The sequence below is a fragment of the Exserohilum turcica genome, assembly GCF_000359705.1.
Source record: "Exserohilum turcica Et28A unplaced genomic scaffold SETTUscaffold_8, whole genome shotgun sequence".
Lineage (NCBI taxonomy): Eukaryota > Fungi > Ascomycota > Dothideomycetes > Pleosporales > Pleosporaceae > Exserohilum > Exserohilum turcicum.
Window position 1 is genome coordinate 1,454,049 of NW_007360299.1, and position 27,977 is coordinate 1,482,025.

Sequence of the window (27,977 nt, forward strand, 5' to 3'; positions counted from 1 at the left end):
TCTATTGGAACTTGGGGGGAATCCAACTTGACATGACGCTGAACTGAGCAACACGCAAAATCATCAAGAAAGAACAAAAAAGTGAAGTACAACCACAGCATGACGCCGGGAAAAATGCAGGTCGCGCGCACATACATGGTCCTCATTGCTTACGTTTTCCCGTCATTATAAAAAAACACACACACGCATCAAAACTAAGAAAACTCGACTCGACTTCCACCCAGCCTGGCCTGCTTGGCCTGAGCTCTTTCTGCCCTTCGTCGACGCCTGTTAGTGTCATAGTTGCTCAGATCTGTCTCTGTGCCATGGATCTGAGTACCAGGAGGACTGCTCAAGACAGTGTCTGCTGCGCCTGGGATGGGTGGCGGTGGAGGAATATTGCCGTCCTGACCATAGACTGGAGTTCCACTTGGGGGAATCGTAGCCTCGGGCATGCGCAGAGGTCCTGAATTGGGCATTGGTGGAGGTGGTGGTATGCCAGCTTGCTGTGCCATTTCCTGTGCTTGTGCTGCTTCCATGGCTTCGGTCCTGCGCCAGCGGTCACCTCCGATACCGCTTAATGAACTGACACTGCCGGCACGGTTCTTGCCTCGGCGATCCCTCTTTCTTGCCTCCCGCTCCGCTGCTGCCTCCTCTTCATTGAGTCGTCGCAAAGTAACATGGCGCCCATCATTGTGCATCTTGACTTTGACGGATACAGGAGGAGATGCCACGTCGTCTCTGCTGCCTCTGCGCCGATGATGATCTTTCCTGGATGGGGAGGTGATGGTTCCTGCAGCTGCGGCTCCAGGTGGTAGCACTGGGCCGTCTGTAGTGCGACGTCGTTGGTGACGGCGACCTCCAGGGGAGTCATAGGCTTCTGATCCAGAGTCTGACAAAACACTGTAAACACCAGTACGAGGGGTCCGGTTGGGGTTGACTGATGGCGTGAGGGTAGAGTCCATGGGCGGGCGTGTTACTGAAGGCGTGATACCCGTCAACTCGCTGTCCGAAAGGATAGTCGACGGAGGCCTACCGCCCCTGCGTGGAGGTGTTCCATCACCAGTATACTTGCGGCGTTGGCTGTTCATGCGAGCAATGCGTTCCTCTTCCAAATCCTGCTCTCTCATTTCCTCTACATGTTGGTCTTCCTTCTTCTTGCTGCGTTTGCTCAGAGAATGTTTGAGAAAGCCAAATACACCAAGGGCGGCGACTCCTTCCTTCACTCCGTATGAACGGTCCTTGGGCCTCATGTCGGTTTCGTCGCTGAAGCTTGTTCGGCTGTCAAAAGAGTCTATCGATGTCACACTTCTAGTTGGGCGATGGTTTGATCGTAGGTTACTTCCGGTCATTCCGGACACTTGGGTATCCCGTTCTTCAACGCGGCGCCAGTCGTCTCGACGGTGTGCTGGAGATTCAGGTGCTCTTCCTTCTTCGAGCCTGGAAATATCCGTCTGGGTGACTTCGGAAGGGCCCAAAGGACGGCTGTAACTAAAATCGCTTCCGGTTTCGGTCGGAGGACGCTTTTCCTTTCGACTGAATAGCTTTTTGGCAGCAAAAATACCTCCAACAGCGGCCCCAGCTCCTAGGAGACGGTCTTTCCAGCTGGGACCCTTCTTGCGGTCGTCGCCATACTTTTCGTCGCTTAGGTAAGACTCGGTAAACTCAGAATCAGTAACACGAGAGCGGGACCCCCTGCGGGAACGAGAGTCAGGCCGGGAGCTAAGAACAGTTCCGCCATGTCGACTGCGAGTCCGACTTCGAGATCTTGAGCCCAGTGCAGCTAGCCCGGCCCCTGCTGCTCCTGCTGCAGCATACTTTCCGGCTCCAGGACCCCTGCTTCGGCGACTTAGCCTGGTACTGTACGAGCGCTCGCTTATATAGGTGCTGCGATCGTCCAAGTCAATTCGGGGCTGGCCCCTGTAGGCAAGGATAAAGTAGAGGATCACCAAGATGAAAGTCCAGACGGCGAAGAGTATAAACAGGACAAGTGGTGAGCCGTAGAGCGTTAGACCGAGGGGAATCTGCGCAACTCCAAGCAGCGCGATTGCTCGTCCTAACCATTGATGAATCTACGGGCATTAGTGAGAGTCAGAGGTTTGGCTGTTCTGCGCATACCATGAGCGTGAGGGGGATTTTGAATCTCTCCTTGCCTTTCTCGAGTCTATGGATGACCGAGCCACCAAAGGCTTGCACGAGAACAAGAGTATACAAGGCTACGCCAATGCCATGGTGCGGGTTGGTCAGAGACCTCTCGAGGCCCACGGCTTGGAAGGCGCAGACAATGGCAGCAGTAGAGAGGAGTACCGCCGAGACCTGCAGCCAGATGTGGAACTTGAGTGCGGCGCGCGGGTTTGGGTGGTAGAAACGGGCCATGAATATGGCAGCAGGGATTACGAATAAGAACGTAATGACGGCCAACACACCGTGAGCCGTGATGAGGCCCTTGTAGCTGGCCATGCTACGAAAGCGATTGCCCATGCCTAACAGGTCAGCTTCTCCCTTTGATGCGTGAGAGCAGCGCTTTCGTACCATTCAGTCGCATCGTCTCGAAGTTGAGGCCCTGCAGATTGGGCAGCAAGAAGGTGTTGCGCTGCGAGTCCCATGTTCCATCTCCGACATACATGGAGCCGGACGAGTAGACACTCGTCCCGGGCTCCGAGAGTCCATTAGACATGGCTGGGAGGGAGTCGTGATGGCCGTTAACAGTCGTGGAGCCTAGGCGGGCGGGTATGTGTGCAACAATGGAAAAGCCAAATGGTCGCTATAGCAATGCGCGCATGTAGCAATAGCAATGAACAAGGAAGCAGAGGGTCGTGACGTCGTTACAGGCGTAAGAAGCGCGCGACGGGGCCCTCGCGCGGTCAAAATGCGGAGGCTGGTCGAGCGTGGCAGTGGTGGGTTTCTGAGCGTGTCCGGGTGGACAGCTCGCGTGGTGGGGGGAACGTCAGCTCGTGGCACCGAGCTCTCCAACGTCGGCTTGGGCAAAGAGGCTCCGAGGACAGGCGAGGGGGTTGTCGAGTGTGTCCTCTCGAGTTGTGCAGAAGAGCTGGGACGGCGCAGGCGGTAGCCAGCTCAAGCAGCCGCCGGTAGTGGAGCCATGGCAGCAGTGTTTATGAGTTTTTTTGGCCAGGCAACGTAATCGATAGGTTCATGGCGGTGAGTGGCTGGGGCGGGCCAATCAGCGCGCGCCGCGCCCCTGTCCCCAGCCGCCGTATTGCTGTTTGAAGCGACCGAGGCCCGCTAGCGCGACGGGCCATCCGGCGCCGGCGATGCGCTGGCAGTGAGGCGAGCCGCGGCATTCACCTCCACACAGTATAATGTACAGGCATCCTACACACCGTCCGCATTAGCAGCTCCCTGCGTGCCTGCGCCGAGTGCATTGCCCGTGCCAGCGTCACTGCCAGAAACAAAAGAAGAGAAAAGAAACAGCAATCGCCATTCCAAAGCAGTGGTATCTCGACTCCCACAACGCCGCCCACCGCCATGCATCCTGCTGCACTGCCCCGGCGCAGACGTCATCAGTCTACCTCGAGCATTTCCTTGAGCGCCTTTTCAGACGCCCGCAGCCACCTGCCTCTCTCCTCCAGTTCGTCTCCAATCCCGCCGCCCTCTTCCTTGCGTCTCTGAGCTTCCTTGGCCGCCGCGACCGTCCCTTGCTTTTGCGTCTCCAGCGGCCTGAGCTCGCGCTCCAGCTTCTCCAGATCCCGGCTTCGGTTTGGAATCGTAGCCTGCAGCGTGGCAATCTGCACGTTCAGCGCGGCAAGCTCCGCCTCTCGTTCACTGAGCACCCGCTGGGTCTCGGGCAGCGGAAGCGCAAGCTCGGGGTTTGCTGAGGCTGGCGTCTGCTCGTGCTTCAGCTGCTCAATGCTGGCCTCTAGCCCTGAAATCTCAGTGGGAAGGGACTCGAGCTGCTGTGTGCGTAGCTGCACCCCCTCGTAGCGCATCGCGAGCTCCTTTCCCTTTTCCTCCAGCTGCTGCAAAATGTCCGCCACTTCCAACTTGCGCTCCTTGAGCTCTGCTTTCAGGCCCAGGATTTCCTTTTCTTTTTCCTCGTTCTCGTGGGCGTCGACGAGCCGAGGCGGGTTTTCGGTGATGCTGCGCAAGAACTTTTCCTTGGTGACTTGTTCAACATAGCTGAAGCGGAGTTTGCTGAAGAGTTCCTGCGATTGCTATGAGATTGGCTCCGCAGCTGGCTGAAATGTTCTGCATACCTTGTAATGTGTCAGATCAGCCTCAAGGGCGGCTGGATGTGTGTCGCTATTCTGTTCGCTGTCCTCAGATGCCCCAGAGTTGCGCTTCTTCCCAGTTTGCGGGAGGTCCTTTGGAGCCAATGTCTCGGCAATCTCCAGAAGCTTCAGTGACTGCGATTTCTGTAGCTGTTCCAGTGCCGATGCCGGAGTCGGTGTCGCGGATTTCTTTTTGGGGCCCATCTTGCCTACTATATGCTGTCTTCTGAGGGGTGTAGCGGAAGTACTTATGATGTTTGTTTTGGTGAATGTCGCGCCAGCACCCACACGCAGAGTTCCCCGCGGCGGTTACCGCATGCGGACTAGTCTGACCCGCTGCCTGGATCCATCTCACGGCTCTCAGAAGCTCGCTCGCCCTTTGACAGTTCTCGCACGTTCCCGTTCCAGAACAACACTCTCAGCATGGCCAAAAACCTCGATGACGATGAATATGTTGCAGAGCTACTGAAGCAAGACGCGAAGAACGCGAAGAAGAAATATGAGCTTGTCGGCATCGATGCCTTCAACCCGAGGAGGTGCGTCCCGAGCCTACGTGTACCGGCCATGCCACTGCATAAGCATTGTAGTACATCAACACTCTGTGTATATGCGCGTCCTTTACTAATGGTTGGCAGAGCGAATTCCGGTGCCCCGAAGCCGAACAAGAGCTTTTTGAGAAACATTATTCGTCAGACAGACCGTCATAATGCCGCCTTACTTGCAAAGGAGGCAGAAGAGTCTCGTGCGCGATTGAGGACGATGAACCGCGAACGAAATAGAGCAGAGACACGTGATGAAGAAGAGCGAAAAAGAAGGGCCAGTGGGAGGCTGACTCCAGTGGAAGGGGACGATGAGCCATCAAGAGCACGTTCAAAGAGACGGCGTGACTATAGTGACGATGAAGATGGCTACAGAAGACGGCGAAGAAGCAGGGAGCAGGAGGCGTCTGGGAAATCATCATCTGGCCGACATCGGGACAGAAGCCGAGACAGGAGGCGCCATAAGCGGAGATACGACAGTGAAGCCGAGGACTATTCTCGGGGCAAACGTAAACGATCAAGATCGCCCTACGACCGGTCCCATGGGCACAAAGGAAGCGACACTGATGGCCATCAAAGGTCGCGCAGAAGAGACCACGGAGATCGCAGACACAGAAGTCGTAGATCATACTCGCATACAACCTCGCTATCCCGCTCGCCACCACCGCACTCTGATAGACACGAACATCGGCGCAGGCACAAAAGGCATGATTCCAGGGATTTGGGGAAAAGCCCACAACGTAAACCTAGCAAATACGAAGATGGTGCAGGTTCTAAACGACGCGCCGCTTCTCCAGCATCCGATTCTGACCCTCTCGAAGCCATTGTTGGTCCGCTCCCGCCACCTCCTGAACCTACGGTCCGCTCCAAAGGCCGCGGTGCTTTCAAACCAAATTCCATGGGCATTGAGTCACGTTTCTCATCTACTTACGATCCTACCATCGATGTCCGTGCAGGCTCTGACAATGAAGACGACTGGGGCGACGCCCTGGAGGCGATGCGTGACCGCGCGCGTTGGAGGCAACAGGGCGCTGAGCGTCTCAGGTCCGCAGGATTTACCCATGAGCAAGTGCGGAAATGGGAGAAAGGCGAGGAACAAACCGAGGAGGATGTGGTTTGGAAGGGCAAGGGAGAAGCTAGGGAATGGGATCGAGGCAAGGTTTTGGATGACTATGGAGGTGTGGAGTTGAAGGCTGATTTTGGACGATTGAAGTAACCAGTGACGGTATTGCTACATAGTTCCTAGTCACCCTTTTACCGAGCTTATTGTCTCCGTTTCGGATTGCAGGAAGGGCAAGTTGGGGAGCAGACACACAAACGACAGTCAATAGATAATACGCAATAAACGAGAAAGTCGTTTAGAGTCTCCTGTTTTTTTTTAACTCTTTGCTAAGCGCTACGAATGCTGCCCAATATGTTTAGTTGCGCCCGCCCCCACCAAAACAGCATGTAGTATATTAACAATACAGACCCGAAAGATCTATACTAAAGCAAACACCAGTATCCTACTGTATGTTATAGGAAATTTGACTGAGATGCGTACTACTGCTGAAGGGAAAGTCAGCATACACTCGCTGATCCACCAACGAACAGAATCCGGAGACCATGTACATCAAGCGATCAGATTCAATAACATTGCAATAGAAACCCAATGGCGATGACGTCGGGAAACATTGCATAGAGGAGTCTAGACACGTAAAGCTGTCTGTGAAACCCTTTGTGTTGCTGATAAGCGTGGCAGAACCACACAGCCTTGCCCAAGTCGTCTCCATGCCGTAACAACGATTGGTGGAAGCGCGCAAGAATCCTGGTCAGCCCCTACGTCATTGCACCTCTGCGCGTCCACGCGACTCTCTCTCTCCGATCTTGTTTATCTCACATGCGCGCTTCCCGTGCACCATATGCATCTTGCAGGAGGGCATTTCGAATTCCCATATTATTCCCTGTTCGTGCGACATGCACCCAGCTCGATCCTTTTCAAATCTCCGAAGCACCCCAACCTCGATACTTGACGGACCATGAACGACCCTGGACTAGATGAGCCTGCCCAAGAGGCTGCTCAGGATGTCGAGAATACCATGCAAGTGGAGGATGAGCAGGCTGAACGAGAGGAGCGCCAGTTTCTCGACCCAAGTTATGTCTCCCAGTATCATTGTCGTGATTAGCGTAGGCTGACCAGCTTAGTCGATGGTGGTTTGCGTCTACAGCAAGTCCACTCATAGCGGGAACCTTTGGTGAGTATTAGTTCACTATACCCTTGTTACCTCGTTCTGATGGAGCAAAAGGGCCGATTGCCAACGGCATGTCTATATGTGCCCTTGTCGAAAAGTGGAGAGTATACATTCCTCCAGGCAGTGATGAGGCGCATGGGACCAAAATCGAGGATCCGAGATGGCTCATTGCAGTCAACTCTGTGTCTCTCATCTTTGCGCTATCAGCAAATGCCAGTCTACTTCTCAACATGTCACGGAGACTGAAATTCGCCATTGCGCAGCCGATCACCATCATCGGGTTCTACATGGCAGGCTTCCTCCTTATGGCGCTCGTTGGCGTGGCCTCATCACCGGTGTTCCGTATCCAGCCCATGCAACAACACGCACTGAGCCAGGCTTACTACTACGCCATAATGGCTGCTGGCGTTTACTTCATCATTGCATCGCTCATGGCATTTACCGCCTTTGGAGCATACAAGGGGCACTATGATCGCGAGTTTCGACTAACCGCTAGCCAAAGAACGTTAATGCTGCAGACCATTGCCTTTATGGTTTACCTCCTTCTCGGAGCTTTGGTTTTCTCTTATATAGAGAACTGGATGTTCTTGGACTCGGTCTTCTGGGCGAATTTTACGTTACTCACAATTGGATACGGTGGAGAGCTCGTCCCGACAACGCATACCGGCCGTTCATTGCTGATACCATATGCTATTGGTGGGCTCGTCATGGTCGGTTTGGTCATCGGATCGATCAGGTCGCTTGTGCTGGAGCATGGGAAACAAAAGATGACAGCTCGGTTCACCGAAGTCAAGAGACAAAGGGTCATCGAGTCCATCGATACAGAAACAAAGACCATACGCATTTCTCTCTTCGAAAAGATAGAGTTCTGCACAAAAGGGTTGAAGGAGTCTCAGAGACGTGAGCAAGAATTTCGCGTTATGCGACGCGTGCAAGAGCTATCCGAAAGAAAGCGAAGATACACCGCCCTGGCTTTGTCAACAACAGCGGCGCTATTGCTCTGGTTCCTTGGAGCTCTGGTCTTCTGGTGCTCAGAGAAGCCACAGGGTTTCACCTACTTTGTTGCTCTATACTACTCCTACGTATCGCTCCTTACGATTGGTTACGGAGACTATGTCGTTCAGAGCAATGCCGGCAGGGCCTTTACCGTGTTCTGGAGTTTAGTTGCTGTCCCGACTCTAACGATTCTCATCTCCAATATGGGCGATACCGTCATCAAGACCTTCAAAGACTTTACCATCTGGGTTGGCTCGCTTACAGTCTTGCCAGACGAAGAGGGACTAAGCACTGCACTCAAAGTTGGGTGGGAAAGACTCAAGACAGGCAAGTGGGATAAGGCAGCGTATCGAGACGATACTGCCGGCTCAAGTGAGCAACATGCCCGGGACCGGCTGATGGCATACATTGAAGAAGACTTTGGAAGGTCAGCAGATGCCAACGAAGGTGAAGACGAGCTCGAGCGCGACACTCGCTTCTACCATTTTGTCCTGGCCAAGGAGATCCGCCACCTCATGAAGGACCTGGAGAGCTCCCCGCCAAAGCAGTACGAATACCACGAGTGGCAGTACTACCTGCGGTTGATAGGCCAGAACGAGAGCGACGCGTCGCTCCACCGGAAACCCCAAGTCCATGCACACCACCACAAAGACAGCGACGCACCGGATATCGGATCGGCAGACGACAGCAAGAGGCAAGCGTGGAGCTGGCTCGGGATCCGCAGCCCGCTCATGGGCAACCTTTCGGAGACTCAGTGGCTGCTTCAGCGGTTGGTTGCAACGCTCGAGGGGGAAATGGTCAAGTCGGGCTCGCGGAACAAGGCTGGGAAAGCGAGACCGCCGATTTCAATGGCCGAGTTGAAGAGTCATGGTAATGGAAAGATGTCCGAGGAGATGAAGACTCTACAGGGGGATAATGGGGCTTCAGAGATGCAGGAGCGTGGAGAGAAGCAAGCGTAGTTGTGCAGATGGGTGATGAAATGTATGCATGTGTGGCATTTTCCATGGTGCGTATTTGGGATGTATGAGGATTTGGGTTCGTGGTGTCTCTTTCGCTGGCTCATGATCCTACACACCACTGCCGGACATTTTGTATTATCAAGATACACTCATTTTAATACTTACTCTTTGTCGCCTCAGTCTCTCTACAAGGATAAGTCATACATTGTTGTGCTGTCAAGATTAACTAAAAAAGCTATTTACACATGGAAGAAATGGGTTCGAGCCTCTCCAGGAAAACTGGTCATGTATCACATCAACTCCAGTACTCAAATCATCTACTCTGACTTGCGGATCAGACCCTCACCAGGCTTGACGCGCTGTGCCCACTCAGTCCAACTGCCGTCGTACAAGCGCCTTTGTTGTGTTGGGTATCCGGCTTCAGTCAGTGCAGCATCGATGATGGCTGCGGTGACACCCGTACCGCAGCTGCTGATGATGGGCAATTCAGGCTTGATGCCCTTGGATTCGAAGACAGCCTTGAGCTTGGGGGCAGGGAGAAAGGTTTTGTCGTTGGGGTCAAGGAGATCCGTGATTGGCACAGAGATGGAGTAGGGAATGTGTCCGGACGATAGACCTGTAGCAGTCAGTAGGTAGCCATGTGCTTGTTCTGCATAGTTTAGTATACCTTCTCTGGGCTCTGGGTCGACGCCCTTCCACCTGCCCAGGCTCCTCGCATCCAGTATCTGCACCTCATCTGCACCTTCTTTACCAAGCTCCTTGGCAATCTCCTTGACCTCTTCAAAAGCCACAACCTTGCTTTCCTCCAGCTGTGGTACCTCGTACTCAGACCTCTCGGGCGTTTTAGGCTCTCCACTCTCCGTAGGGTAGCCCTCCTCGACCCACTTGCGAAAGTTGTTGAGCACGTGCACCTTTGGATGGCCAAAGACTTGCAACGTCCAGCCTACGCGTGGAGCAGAGAAGATACCTAGCTCTTTGGTATCGTACACGACTACGCTGTCATCTCGACGAATACCCAGCTGTCTCATTGCGTCGGCGAACTCTGAAGCAGAGGGAAGCATGTGCGGGTATGGCGAGTGGATGTCCTTGATGGCATCTAGATCGAAGAACTGAGAATGAGGGATGTGCTGTGCAAGGAAGGTCTCGTAGCCATTGCGGTCGTCATTGGGAAGAAACCAGGATGCGCAGAGAGGGATGATGCGAGGTTCATGCGAAAGCTTGCTGGCATTGAGCTTCAGAGCCGAACTGAGCTCTGCTGAAGAAACAAGGTAAGAGCGGAGCTTGTGGTGTGAAGACATTGTGCGCCTGCTGGCTACAGAGACGGGAAGCTGGAGGAACGGCACGGAAGAGAGGGGCTGCAAGGAACAGCGAAAGCGTGAGACGAACATGGCGGAAGCTGTGAGAGTCAATTGCCGTGGGTTATTCGAGATAAGTTAGTCGGCGAGGATGGGCACAGGTAGCAGAGATAAGTGGAGTAGACGGCGAGGTCATGGTCTCCGCGATCAATATTTGTCGACCGAAGTTGAGGGGCTGGTGTAAGCTGTTGATAAGTGCGGGGCAGGCGACCAGGGAAAGGCCAAGGCGTGCTTGAGGCAGGTATTGCGCCATTACAATCAGTAGTATTTGGTGGATCTGGTGGATCTGATGCCGGCAGCTTGACGAGGCGGGAATAGTATAGGACAATAGAGAAATGCGGATATGGTGTTGCACGCCCAAGTATGCACGTTTGATGGATGCATCTTGGAGTGGTAGCTTCGCTGCGGTTGAAGCTTGAGCTCAGACCCTCGCGGAATTAACGAGCGCCCAATCTCCGCCGCTGACCGCCAGCCAATCTGCCGCCTCGGCGTATTTTGATGCTGCTAATCGCCTCTTGCGTCGAGTCCACGCGCAACCCTTCCCTCACGGTCAAATCTTGGAGCCAAAAGGAACACGATGAAGGTCACTATCCGCGAATGGAACGCCGTTGCGGCTTGGCACTGGGACATGCCCGACGACGACGTGTGTGGCATCTGTCGCAACCCATACGACAGCACCTGTTCCAAGTGCAAGTTTCCCGGTGATGAGTGTCCACTGTGTAAGTCTGGGCATAGTTTCTTCGTGTCTTTAACTGATAAAGCGCAGTGCTTGGCGAATGCAACCATTCTTTCCACATGGTAGGCTGCTCCTGGTCAGACCAGTCTGCGCACTGCTAACCGCAATCCAGCACTGCATCTTCTCGTGGTTGAAGCAAGAGAGCTCCCTGGAAAAGTGCCCCATGTGTCGTCAGCGTAAGCCGGGTCCCTGCTTCCTACGCAATGCAGAGATTTGCTAACACGCCGATGCAGCCTTCAAATCAAAGAGCCAGGACGCGCCGACGACGACCGAAACGCCCGGGCAGACGCAGGAACCAGATACAGGTCCATTTTAAGCCATAGCCCAGCCTCCTGGTGACACACTGCATGACTAGCTAGCCCTCACCTTTGCATCTTGGAGGCCAACACGGCGGGGTTTCTGGTGCCAGTGCCAGTGCCAGTAATGAGCGGGGCTGGGCATCTGGTGGGGCACAAGTTTGGATTCCTTGAACCATGGACAGAGGCGTTTGGGACACGGTTGATACCCCAAGGATTGCTTCACATATTTCGTCCGATCAAGTCACGGCTCCCCGGCCCCATGTATCCCGTCCTGCTTTCCTGGTCGCTGGCACGGGTAGGGTACTGTGCATGGACCACCCCTCTTATCGATCATGCACCCTACCTAGAGCTTGATCTCCCGAGCTCCACTAACTCCACCCTGCCATCACTCTCCCAACATGTCCACAAACCTCGACGCTCCAGAACCACCTCCAATACCTCGCGCAACCCCATCGCCACGGTCCAAGCCCCTTGATCTCCCGGAATATCCTCCAGGCGACGAGCCTAACGAGCAACAGGAGCCTTACGATGCGCCCGAGGAGGAAGACGACATACCCTATCCCGAGCCCAGTGCAGAGCAACCGCTGCTACCACCGCCAAACTTCCGACCCTTCTTTGCCTTGATCGAGGACACGACTTCGGGCGAGCACTACCATCCCTACGTTCACTATGTCTTCGCCGACGACGATCCCACCATTGTCACTGCAGCCTCGATGCGAGGCTTAGGGCTAGACGACACAAAATATCTGCCACAAGATGCGCCAGCCGGTGGAGAGCGGCGCCAGAATCAGGGGGGCGAAGAAGGGGAAGAGGAAGATGACCAAGACCTGCCAGTCGAGTCACCGTTTCCGCCGCCTATACCAGGCGTCAAGGAACACTACCTTATTGTCGACGTAGGGGCAGACGGACGTACAATTGTGGATGCGCAGTCGCTTTCGCCCGAGTGGCAAATAACGGACACGGGCGTGCGGACAGCTCCTTCGTTCGACGAGGACTCGCCGGATCCAGGCTACATGCTACGAATCGAAGGCGTCGAGATACCGCGAAAGAACAAAGGGAAAGGAAAGGGTGAGGCTGGTGTGGACAAGCTGAACGAGGCGAGAGAACAACAGGGTGATATTTTCGGGGCCTTGGAAGGGTTGGTGCAAAACATCGAACGAGGGCTAGGCATCGCAGGACAAATCTCTGGTGTGGACCGAAGAGAAAGCAAGGCAGGCATACCCGCTGATGTTTGCGAAGAGGATGCGGAGAAGATGGCGGACCACGAGCAATGATTTCAATCCTGGGTCAAGAGGCATTTCATAACAAAATGCTGGGCAAAAGTACGCAGTCTAGTCTGCTGTGGACAGGTCACGACTGTGTAATCTGAAGATTAACAACGTCCTACATGACGAAGCCATGATTCCATCATTGTTCATCTGTCATGGTAAGCTGTTGATGGGATTCAATTTCCGTTCATATTTTTATTTAGGGGGATATATATGGACTTTACATATTCCTTCACACTTAGTAGGTAATGCTTCGGCAGTTCTTACTTTAATTATTATGGATTGTCTTTGAAGCTTCGGCATCATCATCCCTAGTATGTCCACAGCCTCTAGATGTGTAAACAAAAATCAGTTAACAACATCTTGTCCATCCCCTTTATAATTCCTCCTCACCACGCAATCTCCTCCCCAAAACGATCCACCAGCCTCCCACTCACCCACTCCTCCTTTCCCATCCTCTCCAAAACCGTCAAACAATCTCCCACACTCTCCTCCACACTCACAGCGCCCTCCTCTTTCCACGCCACCAAGCCTGTCTCAACCCTCCCGGGATGCAACAGCAAAAACTGCACACGCGGAACATCAATCACGAAGCTCCTCACCACGGCATTCAGCGCCGCTTTACTAGCCCGATACGCGTATGCGCCGCCAGCCGCATTCGCCGATATCGACGACATGCGCGAAGAAAGCACGACGACTCTTGGCCGTGCTGCCGGCGTCGAAGAACAAGAAAGAAGGAGACTGGGCAAGAAAGCTTGGATGAGATTAAACGTTCCCCAGGTATTAATCTCAAACGCACGCATCATCGTCTCTTTGTCCATTACTTGCCATGTCTCTGCCCGAGCGACTTCACGCTCTCCTGCTGCTTGTTGCGCTGCGGTGGACGCGACGAGCCCGCGGATGCCGGCGCAGTGGATCACGAGGCTCAGCGGTGTGCGGGCATAGCGCGAGGCGAGGGATTGCAGCTCCGACGCGCTGGTGAGGTCGAGTTGGTGGAAGTGCAGGGTTGGGGGTTGAATTGTGGTTTGGGGGAAGGGCTGCTTGTCCAGCGCTATGATGGTGGGTGGTGGTGTTGATGACGAGGGTGTGGGCAGAGAAGCATAGTGTTTTACGAATGCGAGACCGAGACCTGACGAGGCGCCTGTTATCAGGATGGTTTCGCTGGGTGTTGCCATGCTGTATTATGCATTGACAACTAGGTAGATTGATATGTGAAGATGCCAGTGAGTAGTACTGTATACAACCCACCCAGTATTGATGCGGCTACTCCCTGATTCGACATGGCCTGCTGCTGTGTAACCACCCATCTATCTCTCTGACGCATGACGTCACCACGTCACCCCACGTGGATACTCCCCTCTGTCGAGATAGCGAGCAAACCATACTGTAACCAGACAACGGTGTAATCATGAATTTTTGCTTTTTGGCGGCGGCGGCGGCGCGAGTACGTACGACGTGCAGCAAAACGGTCTCATTCCGCCTGTATTTGCCGATGCGGACCGCTAGAAATGGGACCCCGCAATCTTTTCTTTCCGCGTTTGCGTGGCCACCGAAGAAGACAGATCCCTGAACGGGAGAGCATCTGTTCCCGGCGGGACATTATTCTTTATATATCCCCTGCCTGTCTCTGGTTTAGGGGTTGTAGATTTCGTATTTCTCAGTTCTCGTTTTTTTTTTCAAATTTATAACGGAGACCTTTGATTTGAGAGAGGAGGTTCGTTTGTGTAAGAGGAAGAGATATTCCAGTGGTAGATACGTACGTAGGTCGAGTGCTGGGACATTATGTTTTATCAACCCGGAAAAGACGACCATGGGCTACCCTATGATCCATTCAAGGTAAGTAAGCAAATGTATTTCCTTTCACGCGATACTTGTGGGAACAAATGCCATTAGAGGAAAACCAGCAATTCTTTGCTTCAATCCCGAAGCACAAATTCTCCCCATCCACCAAATCCAAAGCTTTTCCCGCAATTAACGATGGCTATTAAGGCATGTGTCATTCCCCGCCCCATAGGCTGGATTTCGACTCTGTCGCCCACGGGCACCGCCAACCTCGCGCCCTACTCTCAGTTCAACAACCTGACCTTCGACCCGCCATACGTCATGTTCAGCGCGAACCAAACGACAACGGCCGTGCAAAAAGACACTGTGCGCAACGTCGAGGCAACGGGGAAATTCGTCTGGAACCTAGCGACGTACGAGCTGCGGGAGCACGTCAATGTGAGTGCTGTCCAGGAAGCCTACGGCGTGGATGAATTCGCAAAAGCAGGGCTGGAAAAAGAGGATAGCAAGCTGAGTAGTGTGCGGGTGCGACGAGACGGGGGAGAAGGTGGACAAGAGACAACCATGAATATCCCAATGGTGAAGAAGAGCCCCATCAAATTCGAATGCGAGTACTACACGACGCTACGGCTCCCCGGGAACCCGCCTGTGGGGACGGCCGATGTCGTGATTGGGCGCGTTGTCGGCGTGCATATCGACGAGCGCGTGTTGACAGATGGCAAGATCGACATCAAGAAGACGGAGCCGATTGCACGCTGTGGGTACTACGAGTACACGGTTGTGCGGGATGTGTTTGAGATGCGGATTCCGGGTGAGGATAAAGCGCTGATGGCGGGGTTGGAGGGCAATTCCAAGAAGAATCGGAAGATGGATGAGACGGGCGATGTTGATGGATAGACGGGGGTGCGAGTCATGGATGGTAGCCCATGGGCAATATCATAGAACTTCACATTTTATACACAGATGTGAAATCGTTGCATTCATTACAAACTAGTATATGATTCCCGCTCGGCTAGCATCTAGTAGACGTAGCGGAAATTGGGGTTCTCTCTATCGGTCAAGTCGTCAAATCCATGCGTATTGTTAATTTCCTTTCCGAATTCACGGTCCTTCTTCTTGTTGCGCATGGTGAGGTTGAATCGCAGGAAGATGATGACGCAGACGAGCGCAGAGTAGCAGCCAAGATGGATGGCCAGCGACTTGAGGTAGCGAGGATCGTTGTCGAAAAAGACTTTAGGGCCGATCGCGTTGCCCGCGCACCAGGCGAAGAAGTTCATGGTGATGCAGACAGACTTCTTCGTTTGGCCGCCGACGTTGCGCGTCAACATGGACATGCCGAGACCCTGGGCTGCCCAGAAGGTGAAAATAATCCAGTAACTGATGAGCAGGCCGGCACGGGTAGCGTTGTTGGTGTTCTTGACATTCATGATGACAATGGTGCCGGTGAAGGCTGGAATCAAGAATATCGCCATGGTCAACAGGTTCTGCTTCGTCCTCTTAACAATCCAGGCCGAACCCATCAGTGTGGCGATAATAACAACACCAAGAACCATGGCGAGAAGTTGGGTCTGGAGGATGGTGAAGCCGAGACCGTTGATGATGATGTTGTAGAAAGCGCCGAGTCCGGAAGTAGGGAGCGTAGTAAAGACCTGGATGCCCATGTAGCAGTAGGTCTGAGGGTCCATAAGGGCCTCTTTGAACTGGTATGCGCGGAACTTTCTGTTCTGGAGTCCAGTCTGGTTGGAGCGGACACGCTCAACAAGCAGTTTCTTGTCCTCTTCAGACCAGCATTTGGCGCGCATGGGGCTGTCAGGAAGCCTCCAAATGACAACCAGTCCCCACAGAAAAGAGATGCAGCCGTAGGTGATGAAAATGGCCTGCCATGAGCGAATCGATGCGTTTCCGGGGTCTTTTTTGAAGCTAGGATGCCTGATCTGGGAAAAGGCGTAGGCCAACAGACCGCCGACAATCTGCTGCATACCGTCTAAAAGCCAGGTTAGTGCATGTTTCTGCAGCTTTAGAGAATGGAAACTCACTCATCATGTACCAGTATGTCACAATGTGAGCTTGCTCTTCGCGCTTGTACCAGAGCGATGTCATGATGAGGAAGCAAGGCTGGCAAACTGCCTCAAAGACACCAAGCAGTGTTCGTACGGCGACGAGGGCCGGGAAGCTGAAGCAGAGGGCATGGCAGGCTAGTACGGTACTCCATGCGAGGATGTTGAAGCCGAGGTATTTGGCGACTGGCACTCTTTGCAGGATCCAGTTGGTGGGGTATTCAACGACGAGCACAGCGAGGTAAATACACGTGGTGAGCCACCCAAACTACCATGAGTCAGCGGCGTGATTGTGCAGAGGTTGAGAGAATTGGCAGCTCACTGTCTGGTTCGACTTCAGGACTGGGACATCGTCGCGGATACCCATGATGGAAGTCATGGACATGGTGCCCTTGTCGAGGGCCTGCAAAAAGTAGGTGATGACCATGATGGGCAGCACACGCCTGTCAATCAGCCTCTTGAGGCGCTTGTTCTCTTCCTCCGAGATGTATACTTCAGTGTCGCCGGCATACTGGGCGACCTCCTTGTCGATACGGTCGTAATTGACGTGGTCACCCTTTTCGTCGCCAACGGATAAAACACGCTCAACCTGGCTGATATCCTTCTTATCGTCGGCGTGACCAGGGTCGTGGGCCTTATCGGCGCTGGCACGGGGAGCAGCCATGGTGAAGAGACTGCCCAAGGATTGGCGTGGGAAGAAGACAAGGAAGAGAGCCAAAGAAGCTCAGCTTTCACCGTTGGGAGCGCATCCACCGTGATAAGTATTTCTACCCAGTTTATATTGGGCGTCCGAGCGCCAGCTGGTCTACTTACCCCATGCTGGCAGGCTACTCCGCAAATGCTGTGACGAAGAGCTGCACCCCAACGGCACGCCTGTATTAGCCGTTGATAATCACGTTCTCGCATCCCGCCCCTGCCAGGGCGGGAAAGGATCTTCGGAGGCGTGCAGCCAGCCCGGCCAAATGGGCTTCAATGCTACGTCGCTAGTCGATGGTTGTTAGAGTCAGCCAACCCCGCGATTCTGTCGTCCACACAAGATGCGGAGGGCCGTACAATGCGGAGTCGCAAGCACGTGCACGTAGGATCAAGCAGTGTGGAGAGTGCCACAGCTTGGCAGGCGTCCCAGAAGGGCATGGCGTCGGCATAGATGGCACCGAGGAGGTGGTTGGATCAAGCTCGTGCGAGTGAGACACGATGCTTGGATGCTAGGCTGGAGACGGCTGGTAGAATGATTTCTCCGCCGTCCACCTGGTGGCGGCTAGCTTTCCTTTCTTGAAGCTCAGCCAGTCGGCAAGCCTCTCCAGCAGCGGCTGCCGTCGTGCCTCGCTTCACGGCATCCTCGCCTCGCCTCGCCTCGCGTGATTGTTCTCTCACGCATCGGTGTAATCATGCACGAGAACCGGTACAATGTATGGCAAAAACGGAAGCCCTCCTCACATGGCTATCAAAAAAGCTTCGTCAAGCGTTCGAGATTTGATTTCAGAGAGGGGCAGGCGATCCACGACCCCCAGATACCCAGCAGCTGGAGCAAACCCACGTGTGCCAAGGACTCTACCGGTGCAGTGATGAACGAGCTCGGTAGAGAGAGGGACGAAGCATGGTAGTAGTCCCCATGGTGGCTCCAGAGGATGCATTCGAAGACGCTGACTTTACCCGGTCCCTACTCCCCACTCTATGAGCTTGACCAAGCTACCTGATACCCACACTTCCGACTACGTGTGTAATAGCTTGTCTTGTTGTCTTCTAGATCTGGTCCTCTCCTTTTTCTTGTCAACGGATTTACCCGATCTACACAACCTACAGGCTCACCTTCACCATGTCAACGCTCACAGTACATGGCCTAACAAAAGGCCAAATAGACGAGAAGATTCTTCTCTTGACACATAACCTAATCAACATCCACGACACAACCGGCGAGTTTCTGCTCAAACTCGACGACGGGCGCATCATTGACACAAAGGGCTGGGACGGCTGGGAATGGACACATGGCATTGGGTTGTATGGACTATGGCACTACTACACGCTGACGGGCAGCACGGCGACGCTCGACATCATCAAGGGCTGGTTCGACAAGCAGCTGGCCAAGGGCACGACCAAGAACATCAATACCATGAGTCCGTTCCTTGCATTGGCGTACCTGTATGAAGAGACAGGCAACAAGACTTTTGTTCCATGGCTGGATACCTGGGCCGAGTGGGTCATGCACGGATTGCCCCGCACCAAGTTTGGTGGCTTCCAACACGAGACGTACAACTCGTACAACAAGGACGAACTATGGGACGACACGCTCATGATGAGCGCGCTGCCGCTGGCAAAGATTGGTCTTACTCTGAACCGCCCCGAATACGTAGAGGAGGCGAAGCGCCAGTTCATACTGCACTGCCAATACCTATGCGATACAAGCACAGGCCTGTTCTTTCACGGCTGGAAATGGGAAGACAAGGGCGGATTGGAAGTCGGCCACAACTTTGCCAGGGCGCGGTGGGCACGTGGAAACTCGTGGCTGACAATCGCCATTCCCGACTTCATCGAGCTGCTGCATCTCAAGGAGACAGATCCTCTGCGCCAGTTCCTTGTGGGCATCCTCGAGTCGCAGTGCCGGGCGCTGGTCAAGTGCCAAGAGGAGAGCGGCATGTGGCGCACGCTTCTCGACATCCCCATCTCGGAGGGCAGCTACGAAGAGTCGTCGGCCACAGCAGGCTTCGCATACGGGATGCTCAAGGCATGTAGGAAGCGATACATCAGCGGAGACGAGTACCTGCAGAGTGCGGTCAAAGCGATCAAGGCCGTCATGGGCAAGATCAGTCCGGAGGGCGAGCTGACGCAGACGAGCTTTGGAACTGCCATGGGCCATGATTTGCAGCATTACAAGGACATCAAGATTACGAGCATGCCGTATGGACAGGCCATGGCTATTATGGCGCTGGGCGAGTTTATGAGGACCTTTATCTAGGAATCCAAATGTAGAGTATGCTGAGGCAGTGACCGTCTTTCCCTCTTCCTGGGCGTGGCCATGGAATCGCGCCCGTTGGCATTGTCGCGTCGTGCAGGTTCGGCCGTCTGCGATGCGTGAGGGGGGTAGGCCATGGCGCGCCGAGGACGGATGCGGTAACGTTTCTATTTCAGGTATCTAACGGGGATTAGCAACAGCTGGTTGAAGCTATACACACTTGTCGTGGGAGCTGCTGGGTGGGGCTGAGGCTGCACTGTGACTGTTAATGCAAGGCTGCGGCAGCTTGTTTATACCTGTTTGCACTGCGATTGCTCTCTCCTCTGGCCGATGGGCATAGCCAGCAGCTTCCATGGCAGCCGCAGCGGGCCGAATCGTGCATGGCCGTGGCATTGGCAGGCGGATGGCGGTGGAAGTCGATGGGCTCGTCTCGAAAAGCAAAAGTCGCGATGCTGCGACTTGGACTCCCACCTGGGCGTCTGCCCCTCGCCGCTAGCGTTGCCGGGGAAGGCGTGTTTGGCGGTGAGCTGCGACGGCAGCGGCAGGCGCGCGCTGATTGGGCGGCCCGCGACCTTCTCTCTCTTTCTGCCGGCCTGTCTAGAAGATTCTCGAGCTCCACCAAAGGCTATATCAGCCCCAAAGTCGAGCCTTCTCTGCCTGCCTCCCCCATCAAATTGCTCTTTCCAACTTTCCCGACTCGACAGACAGCCCAGTCCTGCAGTCTTGCTCTTTCTTATTCGCGATAGAAGAGCTTCCGCGTCCATCTACCCCGCCCATCTGTTCGTCTTCCCCCGCACTCACTGCTGCGTGCAATACACACTCCACGCTACGGCGCCGCCTGCTGCAAGAATTGCCCTCTGACTCTACTGCCTGCAGCTCCGAACACCTCGAATACCCGCCACCATGTCTGGGGAGACCTTCGAGTTCCAGGCTGAGATCTCTCAGCTGCTCGGTCTCATCATCAACACCGTCTACTCGAACAAGGAGATCTTCCTGCGAGAACTCATCTCCAACGCGTCGGACGCGCTCGACAAGATCCGATATGAAGCCCTCTCAGACCCCAGCAAGCTCGACAGCGGCAAGGACCTCCGCATCGACATCATCCCCAACAAGGAGGCCAAGACGCTTACCATCCAAGATAGCGGTATTGGCATGACCAAGGCCGACCTCATCAACAACCTGGGTACCATTGCCCGCTCCGGCACAAAACAGTTCATGGAGGCGCTGTCAGCCGGTGCCGACATCTCCATGATTGGCCAGTTCGGTGTTGGTTTCTACTCGGCATACCTTGTCGCTGACCGCGTCACGGTCGTCTCCAAGAACAACGACGACGAGCAGTACATCTGGGAGTCAAGTGCCGGTGGTACCTTCAAGATCACCGAGGACACCGAGGGCGAGCAAATCGGCCGCGGCACCAAGATCATCCTCCACCTCAAGGATGAGCAGATGGACTACCTCAACGAGAGCAAGATCAAGGAGGTGGTCAAGAAGCACTCCGAGTTCATCTCGTACCCCATCTACCTCCACGTCCTCAAGGAGACCGAGAAGGAGGTTGAGGATGACGAGGCCACCGAGGAGACAACCGAGGGTGACGAGAAGAAGCCCAAGGTCGAGGAGGTCGACGAGGAGGATGAGAAGAAGGAGAAGAAGACCAAGAAGGTCAAGGAGTCCAAGATCGAGGAGGAGGAGCTCAACAAGACCAAGCCCATCTGGACACGCAACCCTCAGGACATCACAACCGAGGAGTACGCGTCCTTCTACAAGTCGCTGTCCAACGACTGGGAAGACCACCTCGCTGTCAAGCACTTCTCTGTTGAGGGTCAGCTCGAGTTCCGTGCCATCCTCTTCGTTCCCAAGCGCGCACCCTTCGACCTCTTCGAGACCAAGAAGACCAAGAACAACATCAAGCTCTACGTCCGCCGTGTCTTCATCACTGACGATGCTACCGACCTGATCCCCGAGTGGCTCAGCTTCGTCAAGGGTGTGGTCGACTCGGAGGACCTTCCTCTCAACCTGTCTCGTGAGACACTCCAGCAGAACAAGATCATGAAGGTCATCCGCAAGAACATTGTCAAGAAGACGCTCGAGCTCTTCAACGAGATTGCCGAGGACCGTGAGCAGTTTGACAAGTTCTACTCTGCCTTTGGCAAGAACATCAAGCTCGGTATCCACGAGGACTCTCAGAACCGCGCTTCTCTCGCCAAGCTCCTCCGCTTCAACTCGACCAAGTCTGGCGAGGAGCAGACGTCGCTTACCGACTACGTCACGCGCATGCCCGAGCACCAGAAGCAGATGTACTACATCACTGGTGAGTCGCTCAAGGCTGTGCAGAAGTCGCCCTTCCTCGACACTCTCAAGGAGAAGGGCTTCGAGGTTCTCTTCCTTGTCGACCCCATTGACGAGTACGCCATGACTCAGCTCAAGGAGTTTGACGGCAAGAAGCTTGTCGACATCACCAAGGACTTTGAGCTCGAGGAGTCTGAGGAGGAGAAGAAGGCTCGCGAGGCTGAGGAGAAGGAGTACGAGGGTCTGGCCAAGAGCCTCAAGAACGTTCTCGGCGACAGGGTCGAGAAGGTTGTTGTCTCGCACAAGCTTGTCGGCTCACCTTGCGCCATCCGTACCGGCCAGTTCGGTTGGTCGGCCAACATGGAGCGTATCATGAAGGCCCAGGCTCTCCGTGACACGTCGATGAGCTCGTACATGTCGTCGAAGAAGACGTTTGAGATCTCGCCCAAGTCTGCCATCATCAAGGAGCTGAAGCGCAAGGTCGAGGCCGACGGTGAGGACGACCGCACTGTCAAGTCCATCACCCTTCTGCTCTTCGAGACGTCTCTCCTCGTCTCTGGTTTCACCATTGACGAGCCCGTTCAGTACGCTGAGCGCATCCACAAGCTCGTCTCCCTTGGCCTGAACGTCGACGAGGAGGTTGAGACTGAGCAGGAGAAGAGCGAGAGCGCCGCCGAGGCACCTGCTGCCGCTGGCGAGAGCGCCATGGAGGAGGTTGACTAAGCATATCGCCCCTGCTGGCTGGTTTCGAAAAGTTTGGTCGGCGCTCTGATATCCCTTTCATGTGTCATGGCTTTCTTTTTTTCTACACCTCATTTGCATGATGGACGAAGGTTAATCTTCGATGGCGTCTTAGAGTGGTGAAGTTTATGCATCACGAGTAAATGGATATCCCGAATGTATCTTAGGTAGAGTTACCTATGGGTAGTTTTCATGAATGATGAAATGTTTAAAAAAAAACAAAGGTTCCATTGTGTAGGCGATTACGTGGCGTGGCGGTGTAGTGTTGCAACGAGTGGCTAGAGGGTGAGGCCAAGGTCGAAGCATGAGCAATGGACGGTTGTCCGATGCAGAGGTCTAAGAGAAGCAAAGAAGTGTGGTGTGGCAATGTTATCGGTCGCGGTCAGGGTCCAATGCGCGCACGCTATGATGATCGTCCCGTGTCCGCAAAAACAGGATCTGTGATCCTTCGCAGCAGGGGCCGCCTGGCTGCCTCTGTGGCGACAGGGGTCAGGAGAAGACATGACGTAGGCGGAACCGCCGCCATCAGGTTGGAATATATTCGAGATGCAGCGTTGAATTGAGCACTTGGATACTCCTTTCCCGACTTGACTAATATTTGTTTGAATTGACGCGCGTGTACTGCAGCCCAACATGTCAGCCTTGGATCAGTTGAAGCAGCAGAATGCTGGGCTTCAATGTAGGTCAAACGGCAGCATGCCGAGACAGCGAGCTGACCGTCACAGCAAGCGTTGGAGACATTTCCAAAGTGGCTGGATCCACAGTAAAGAAGCCAGCCGCAAAGACACCAGCCAAGACGGCGACATCTGCCACCAAAGCCGCCGCTGCTAGGAAACCAGCGGCAACGATTACAGACTCGACGTCAGCTGCGGCGCCTGTGAAGAAGGTCCCAAGGAAGCTTAATGCAACTGGCACGCCTGCTTCGAGTGCAGCCAAGAAGACGCTGACGCCGGCAAAAGCAACCCCTGTGGGTGCAAAGAAGCTTGAAACGACTGCTTCAAGTACCGCTACGCCTGTCAAGAAGGCATCCAAACCAGCTGGGGCGCGCACGCCCCTTGGGACGATTAAACCACTGCCGGTCAGGCAGAATGCGGCAGCGGACAGTCCGACATGCAAGGTCGCAGGTACTGTCAACAAGACGTCTGGCAGCACGCCGATCAAGAAGCAGACGGCAGTGACGTCGGGAACAGCAGCCAAGGCAACGCCTGTAAAGCCGGTGACAGGTGTAAAATCTACGACAGCAAAAGCTTCGCCGGCCAAGAAGGCGGGCGCCAAGGCGAACCCCGACGGCAGTGTTCCGACCAGAGTCAACCCAGACGGTACTTATGCAACCCCTTATTCGGTTATGATAGCTCATCCCGCTCCAGGCCAGCCCAGTGCTCAATCGGCTCCCGCGACGGCGAAACGACAACCTGGGGTAGTGGGCAAGGGGGTGAAGACGGCGACGGGGACTTTGAACAAGACGGTGGGCACAACGACGGGCGTGCTCAACACGGTTACCGACTCTGCGACTACGGGGGTCAACACGACGGTCAACGGGGTGACGGGGTATGCTGGCAAGGGGCTCGACAAGCTGCCCGGGGGAGTTGGACAGCCGGTCAAGCATGTTACGGAGGGAGTTGGCAAAACAGCGACGGGGGCGGTAGACAATGCATACTACACTTTGGGCAGCGCGACCAAGGGCGTGCAGGGTACCGTCAGCAAGACGAGTGGAGCGCTGGGTAAAGGTGATGTCAGGGGAACGGTGGCGGGGGCGACTAGCGGAGTTGGTACGTTTCAGCGTGGTTGACTTGATCATGTCTTGTTTCAATAATTTTTTTTTTGATTTGTACAGCGGGCTGAACCTTGACTAATATGCTCTTCTTTTAGGAAACACGGTTACGGGGGTAGGCAAGGGACTGGGGAACACGGTGGGCGACGGGCTGGAGGGGCTTGGGGGTGTGGTGGGAGGCCCCGTTGGAGGCATTGTGAGCAATGTCGGCAAGGGCGCCAGCAATGCTGTGAGCGGGGTGACTGGTGGGCTGGGAGAAGGGGTAAGCAGGCTTGGCAAGGGAGACGTGATAGGAGGCGTTGGGAGCACGCTGGGGGGCGTGGGAAGGGGAGTTGGTGGGCTCCTCGGGGGCGTGACGGGGTACGGCGAGGGCAGCAAAGAGCAGTGAAGGTGCAAGGTCGAGGCATGGCTGTTGAGCGTGCGGGACATGGAGCCCGAGGCAGCAGAGGCATGGCATGGCGGAGGGGAGAGGGTGGGCGGAGAGCAAGTAAGCGCCCACTCGAAACCAGCAGATGGGCGGGGTGAGGGAGATTAGATGAAGGAGGGGGAGCACAGCCGGGCGCGCACGTGACCTGTTTGGTTTATAGTTTTGGGGCGTCATGTGGTGAGTAAGCGAACAGCCGTATATTTAGCAGTGAAACAGAGCAGGAGGGTGTGTGCTGCAGTAGTGTAATTACAGACGGAAGGCCTTTTTTTTTCTGTTTTCGCTCGCCCACGCTCATCTCGCAACTGTCGTCATTGTTCGGACATGAGGGGTTTTTTTTTCTGGCTGCTTGCAACGCGGAGGGCCAGGGCGGAGTGGAGCTATGGGCGATCGCGCTGGGGGGGGGGGAGTGAATAAGCCCGAGGTACGCGTTCCGTAGTGTGCCGCAGGCTTGGCCAGCTGCGTGCGACGATTGGGCAGAGGGTGTTGCATCAGGGTGAATTGCATATACGCGCTGATGGCGGTGCGTCGAGGTTGGTGTTATACGCTGCGGTGCGGTGCGGTGCGGTGCGCGGTGGCTCGGGGAATGCGTCTTTTGTGCGGCGTGGGCCAATACAGCCAAGTGCAGTCGGTCGTCATGGGCGCGGCGCCACTGCTCGTATCTCCCCATGTCCGTGCTATTAATTAATGCTCAGCAAAACGAGGCGGCGGGCACGGGCACGGGCAGTGATGCTAAGCAGCTGCAAGCGCGTAGCATGGCCTTGGGTCAAGACAGCATCGCCCTCAGGCAGCGCCCCCTGACATGCGCCGGCGAAGCTTGTGTGAAGCTTGTCGCTCTTGGCACGCATCCTCCACGCCCGACCAGCCCACGGAGCCTGGGGGATTCTCTCTATACGCCTTGCCCGAGGTTAGGCCCGCTTCCCTGATCGCCCCAGCCCTGGCCTTCACCCCCCTCGCCCGCTCCCTTCATCCCCCCCATCCCCTCACCCATGGCTAGCCAACCTCACCACCTCCCCAAATCACAGCCAGCGCCAGCGCCAGCGCCCGCCCACCAGCCACGGATCGCACGGCACCGCCGCTCGGTCTCACTGCCGTATGAATAGCCATCACGCCACACAGCCCCCCGGCCGGCGACCGCAAGTGGCCCACCTTCACGTGTCAAGCCGCCCTCTATACCGCACTATGCTCGCAAGTGCTACCACAGCTGTGGCTGAACTAGCCGGCCGGCATTGCAACCTCGATACCAATACCACGCACATCAGCCAGCAAACGGCGGCGGCGCCCCGACGAAACAGGCGCCCCCGCGGCCTCTGCCAAGTGGCTCAGCCAACGCGGCCCTCGGTGAATCGCCCGGTGCTCGTGCTCGTGCCTGCAAATTCACTCACCTGCCAGACCATCGACGCCTAGTGCCGCCTGATTGGCGCCGCTACTCCCATCTCACCACGCAAATACGCCCGCCCCATAAAGCTCCTTGGCTCCCCCTCCCTGCCCGTGGCGGAGCATCGCCTTCGACCCTCACTGCACCGCCATCCAGGTACCGTTTCCGACGACGCTTCCCATCTGCCTGCCTGTCTGTCTGTCTCTTGCAAGTCTGCTGCCCACAAACTCTATACACGAGACCGGCGCACTAACGGGGTCTAGATGCCCCTGGCACCCAACCACCACCGCACACAGTAAAATTCGGTCCTACAAAACAGCCTGCTTCCAACTTTGCCGTCTGTCCTTTTCCGTCCATCGACACTTTCCCATTCTGCTCCCCAAATCGCCCATGATGCTGTCCTACACCGCCATTGCCTTGGTGCTCGGTTTCACCAGCGTTTGCGCTATCCCGACAAAACAGCCCGAGCTAGATGACATCCAGTGCCGCTGTCTGACCTTTTCCACGAGCGCTGCTCCCACCCACTGCATCTACCAGGAGCTGCTCACTCTCGACTGGGACACGGCCTACTCGCTCGCCCTGGCCAACGACCTCAAGATCCAGTTTGCCAGCGACAAGACCATTTCCAAGGTCCTCTCCATTCCCAGGCCCCTCCCCACCAGTGTGCTCGAAGCTGTGCAGGAAGGCGAGACGCTCCCGCTTGACCCCTCCAAGAAGCTTCGCAGTGAAAACCGTCTCATCTGCGGCTTTGGCGACGAAGTCGAACACGTCGGCGACGGCAGGGGCTTGAAGCCCGAAATCCACTACGTCGGCACTGTCCTCGGACTCTTCATGCTTCTCTTCATCATCTATCTCATCGGAGAGTACATCTGGACCACGTGAGTCATCCTTGAGCTGTCACCCAACGAGACCCCCTTTTTTTTCCACTGACACACACATGCAGAACCCTCGCGCGCACAAGGGGCATCCGACTAGAAGGCGACGAAAAGGCCCTGACGGCAGAATACCAAGCTCTATCCCCATCAGCGTCTCCCACAAAGTCAGAGTACGGCTCCTGTACTGCGTCGTCAGACTGCCACTGATTCAACTCGCCAAGACGCAGTCAAGGCCAACGTCCAGGTCATCGTCGTCAGCCTGGTGACATGGCCACAGAGGCTGTGTCGTTGGAGGAGACGCGCCAAGCGTCCCTCTGCTGCGAAGCCCCGCTCCCTTGCAAGGAACCCAATCACACTTATGACTCTGCAACATCATCTTCATCACGCACGACTACAAGCAATCCGTTGTCTGACTTGTGGCCCTGGATCCTATGTGGAAGCTGGGGCCCCACACACCTCGCATTATCTCATCACGCATTATCTCATCACGCAGCCAACAACAATAATAGTCAACAGGCTCCATGTGAGAACAAGCCGTGACTAATCTACTAGTCTCTGGCTCTACCGACACGATATACCAATACACGAGAAAAAAAAAGCATCCTTGGCCATGCCTCTCTTACCAAAAAAAAAATCAAACGTTATCGTCATTACCCCGCGAGGCGCAATAACCTCGTCATCCACACACACACACACGCACACGCACACGACCATGTCTCTCTTCTCTCATGAGCCCCTCATTCTTCTTTCCCCTTTATCTCGGGGCCATGGCGGAGGAGGGGGGGGGAGGCCACGCATACATACCAAGCTTGGCAGATAGATTGCTCTTGGCATCTTTCGTAGCCGCCCACCCATCGTTCATATGCACTGTCTGGGCACGCATGGTACAGGGATACACACATACACATACGCATACACGCATGGACACGTACTCACGCACGCACGCACGCACGCAACCAACCGAGGCATACTATAGCATAGCAGACTTGCCGCACGCCTCTCTCTTTTTTTTTGCGTTTCATTTCAACAATGCTGTATTAGCATCACCTTGGAAAATACTAGTTCCTTATTTTGGCGTTGTCGGTTCATGCACTGCATTGCATTACTACTGCATTGCTGTAT

At 55.1% G+C, this 27,977-nt stretch overlaps 13 protein-coding genes across 13 annotated transcripts; 8 read left to right on the top strand and 5 right to left on the bottom strand.

The window, feature by feature from the left end:
- Window positions 1–15: 15 nt before the first annotated feature.
- SETTUDRAFT_166016 (uncharacterized protein) lies at window positions 16–2,706 on the bottom strand. Its single transcript, XM_008032840.1, has 3 exons — window positions 2,512–2,706; window positions 2,098–2,462; window positions 16–2,051 (listed from the first exon to the last, which is right to left on the bottom strand). The coding sequence occupies exons 1-3, from the start codon at window positions 2,654–2,656 to the stop codon at window positions 195–197; spliced, it is 2,367 nt and encodes a 788-aa protein (XP_008031031.1). The 5' UTR covers window positions 2,657–2,706; the 3' UTR covers window positions 16–194.
- A 794-nt stretch (window positions 2,707–3,500) lies between these two features.
- SETTUDRAFT_44486 (uncharacterized protein) lies at window positions 3,501–4,417 on the bottom strand (the record flags this gene model as incomplete). The annotated part of the gene is made up of 2 exons (XM_008032539.1): window positions 4,194–4,417; window positions 3,501–4,142 (listed from the first exon to the last, which is right to left on the bottom strand). The coding sequence occupies exons 1-2, from the start codon at window positions 4,410–4,412 to the stop codon at window positions 3,501–3,503; spliced, it is 861 nt and encodes a 286-aa protein (XP_008030730.1). The 5' UTR covers window positions 4,413–4,417.
- A 214-nt stretch (window positions 4,418–4,631) lies between these two features.
- Window positions 4,632–6,087, top strand: SETTUDRAFT_174292 (uncharacterized protein; the record flags this gene model as incomplete). Its single annotated transcript, XM_008032841.1, has 2 exons — window positions 4,632–4,744; window positions 4,844–6,087. The coding sequence occupies 2 exons, from the start codon at window positions 4,632–4,634 to the stop codon at window positions 5,961–5,963; spliced, it is 1,233 nt and encodes a 410-aa protein (XP_008031032.1). The 3' UTR covers window positions 5,964–6,087.
- A 678-nt stretch (window positions 6,088–6,765) lies between these two features.
- On the top strand, window positions 6,766–8,963 carry SETTUDRAFT_123527 (uncharacterized protein; the record flags this gene model as incomplete). The annotated part of the gene is made up of 3 exons (XM_008032842.1): window positions 6,766–6,866; window positions 6,932–6,981; window positions 7,033–8,963. 3 exons carry the CDS (start codon window positions 6,766–6,768, stop codon window positions 8,931–8,933), a joined length of 2,052 nt encoding a protein of 683 aa, XP_008031033.1. The 3' UTR covers window positions 8,934–8,963.
- A 190-nt stretch (window positions 8,964–9,153) lies between these two features.
- SETTUDRAFT_143296 (uncharacterized protein) lies at window positions 9,154–10,231 on the bottom strand (the record flags this gene model as incomplete). Its single annotated transcript, XM_008032843.1, has 2 exons — window positions 9,154–9,549; window positions 9,601–10,231. 2 exons carry the CDS (start codon window positions 10,229–10,231, stop codon window positions 9,251–9,253), a joined length of 930 nt encoding a protein of 309 aa, XP_008031034.1. The 3' UTR covers window positions 9,154–9,250.
- An 833-nt stretch (window positions 10,232–11,064) lies between these two features.
- On the top strand, window positions 11,065–12,858 carry SETTUDRAFT_143299 (uncharacterized protein; the record flags this gene model as incomplete). The annotated part of the gene is made up of 2 exons (XM_008032844.1): window positions 11,065–11,209; window positions 11,747–12,858. The coding sequence occupies 2 exons, from the start codon at window positions 11,065–11,067 to the stop codon at window positions 12,595–12,597; spliced, it is 996 nt and encodes a 331-aa protein (XP_008031035.1). The 3' UTR covers window positions 12,598–12,858.
- A 5-nt stretch (window positions 12,859–12,863) lies between these two features.
- Window positions 12,864–13,766, bottom strand: SETTUDRAFT_174297 (uncharacterized protein; the record flags this gene model as incomplete). Its single annotated transcript, XM_008032845.1, has 1 exon — window positions 12,864–13,766. One exon carries the CDS (start codon window positions 13,764–13,766, stop codon window positions 12,981–12,983), a length of 786 nt encoding a protein of 261 aa, XP_008031036.1. The 3' UTR covers window positions 12,864–12,980.
- Window positions 13,767–14,024: 258 nt separating this feature from the next.
- Window positions 14,025–15,270, top strand: SETTUDRAFT_143304 (uncharacterized protein; the record flags this gene model as incomplete). The annotated part of the gene is made up of 2 exons (XM_008032846.1): window positions 14,025–14,427; window positions 14,581–15,270. The coding sequence occupies exons 1-2, from the start codon at window positions 14,374–14,376 to the stop codon at window positions 15,268–15,270; spliced, it is 744 nt and encodes a 247-aa protein (XP_008031037.1). The 5' UTR covers window positions 14,025–14,373.
- A 122-nt stretch (window positions 15,271–15,392) lies between these two features.
- Window positions 15,393–17,094, bottom strand: SETTUDRAFT_24011 (uncharacterized protein; the record flags this gene model as incomplete). Its single annotated transcript, XM_008032436.1, has 3 exons — window positions 15,393–16,357; window positions 16,410–16,698; window positions 16,753–17,094. 3 exons carry the CDS (start codon window positions 17,092–17,094, stop codon window positions 15,393–15,395), a joined length of 1,596 nt encoding a protein of 531 aa, XP_008030627.1.
- Window positions 17,095–18,246: 1,152 nt separating this feature from the next.
- SETTUDRAFT_157529 (glycoside hydrolase family 105 protein) lies at window positions 18,247–19,383 on the top strand (the record flags this gene model as incomplete). Its single annotated transcript, XM_008032847.1, has 1 exon — window positions 18,247–19,383. The coding sequence occupies one exon, from the start codon at window positions 18,247–18,249 to the stop codon at window positions 19,381–19,383; it is 1,137 nt and encodes a 378-aa protein (XP_008031038.1).
- A 665-nt stretch (window positions 19,384–20,048) lies between these two features.
- SETTUDRAFT_166021 (uncharacterized protein) lies at window positions 20,049–22,617 on the top strand. Its single transcript, XM_008032848.1, has 2 exons — window positions 20,049–20,159; window positions 20,257–22,617. The coding sequence occupies exon 2, from the start codon at window positions 20,284–20,286 to the stop codon at window positions 22,387–22,389; it is 2,106 nt and encodes a 701-aa protein (XP_008031039.1). The 5' UTR covers window positions 20,049–20,159; window positions 20,257–20,283; the 3' UTR covers window positions 22,390–22,617.
- A 413-nt stretch (window positions 22,618–23,030) lies between these two features.
- SETTUDRAFT_44495 (uncharacterized protein) lies at window positions 23,031–24,865 on the top strand. The gene is made up of 4 exons (XM_008032540.1): window positions 23,031–23,086; window positions 23,133–23,726; window positions 23,775–24,176; window positions 24,277–24,865. The coding sequence occupies exons 1-4, from the start codon at window positions 23,041–23,043 to the stop codon at window positions 24,564–24,566; spliced, it is 1,332 nt and encodes a 443-aa protein (XP_008030731.1). The 5' UTR covers window positions 23,031–23,040; the 3' UTR covers window positions 24,567–24,865.
- Window positions 24,866–26,373: 1,508 nt separating this feature from the next.
- SETTUDRAFT_99171 (uncharacterized protein) lies at window positions 26,374–27,062 on the top strand (the record flags this gene model as incomplete). Its single annotated transcript, XM_008032849.1, has 2 exons — window positions 26,374–26,858; window positions 26,924–27,062. 2 exons carry the CDS (start codon window positions 26,374–26,376, stop codon window positions 27,060–27,062), a joined length of 624 nt encoding a protein of 207 aa, XP_008031040.1.
- Window positions 27,063–27,977: the final 915 nt, after the last annotated feature.

What these genes read in the sequence shown, in the direction of transcription:
- SETTUDRAFT_166016 (XM_008032840.1), bottom strand. Translation starts at nt 2,656, where the DNA reads ATGTCTAATGGACTCTCGGAGCCCGGGACGAGTGTCTACTCGTCCGGC. An exon ending in CGAGACGATGCGACTGAATG is followed by an intron (nt 2,463 to 2,511) that starts GTACGAAAGCGC and finishes CTGACCTGTTAG; the next exon opens with GCATGGGCAATCGCTTTCGT. An exon ending in AAATCCCCCTCACGCTCATG is followed by an intron (nt 2,052 to 2,097) that starts GTATGCGCAGAA and finishes TAATGCCCGTAG; the next exon opens with ATTCATCAATGGTTAGGACG.
- SETTUDRAFT_166021 (XM_008032848.1), top strand. Translation starts at nt 20,284, where the DNA reads ATGTCTGGGGAGACCTTCGAGTTCCAGGCTGAGATCTCTCAGCTGCTC.
- SETTUDRAFT_44495 (XM_008032540.1), top strand. Translation starts at nt 23,041, where the DNA reads ATGTCAGCCTTGGATCAGTTGAAGCAGCAGAATGCTGGGCTTCAAT. An exon ending in GACCAGAGTCAACCCAGACG is followed by an intron (nt 23,727 to 23,774) that starts GTACTTATGCAA and finishes ATCCCGCTCCAG; the next exon opens with GCCAGCCCAGTGCTCAATCG. An exon ending in GGGGGCGACTAGCGGAGTTG is followed by an intron (nt 24,177 to 24,276) that starts GTACGTTTCAGC and finishes CTCTTCTTTTAG; the next exon opens with GAAACACGGTTACGGGGGTA.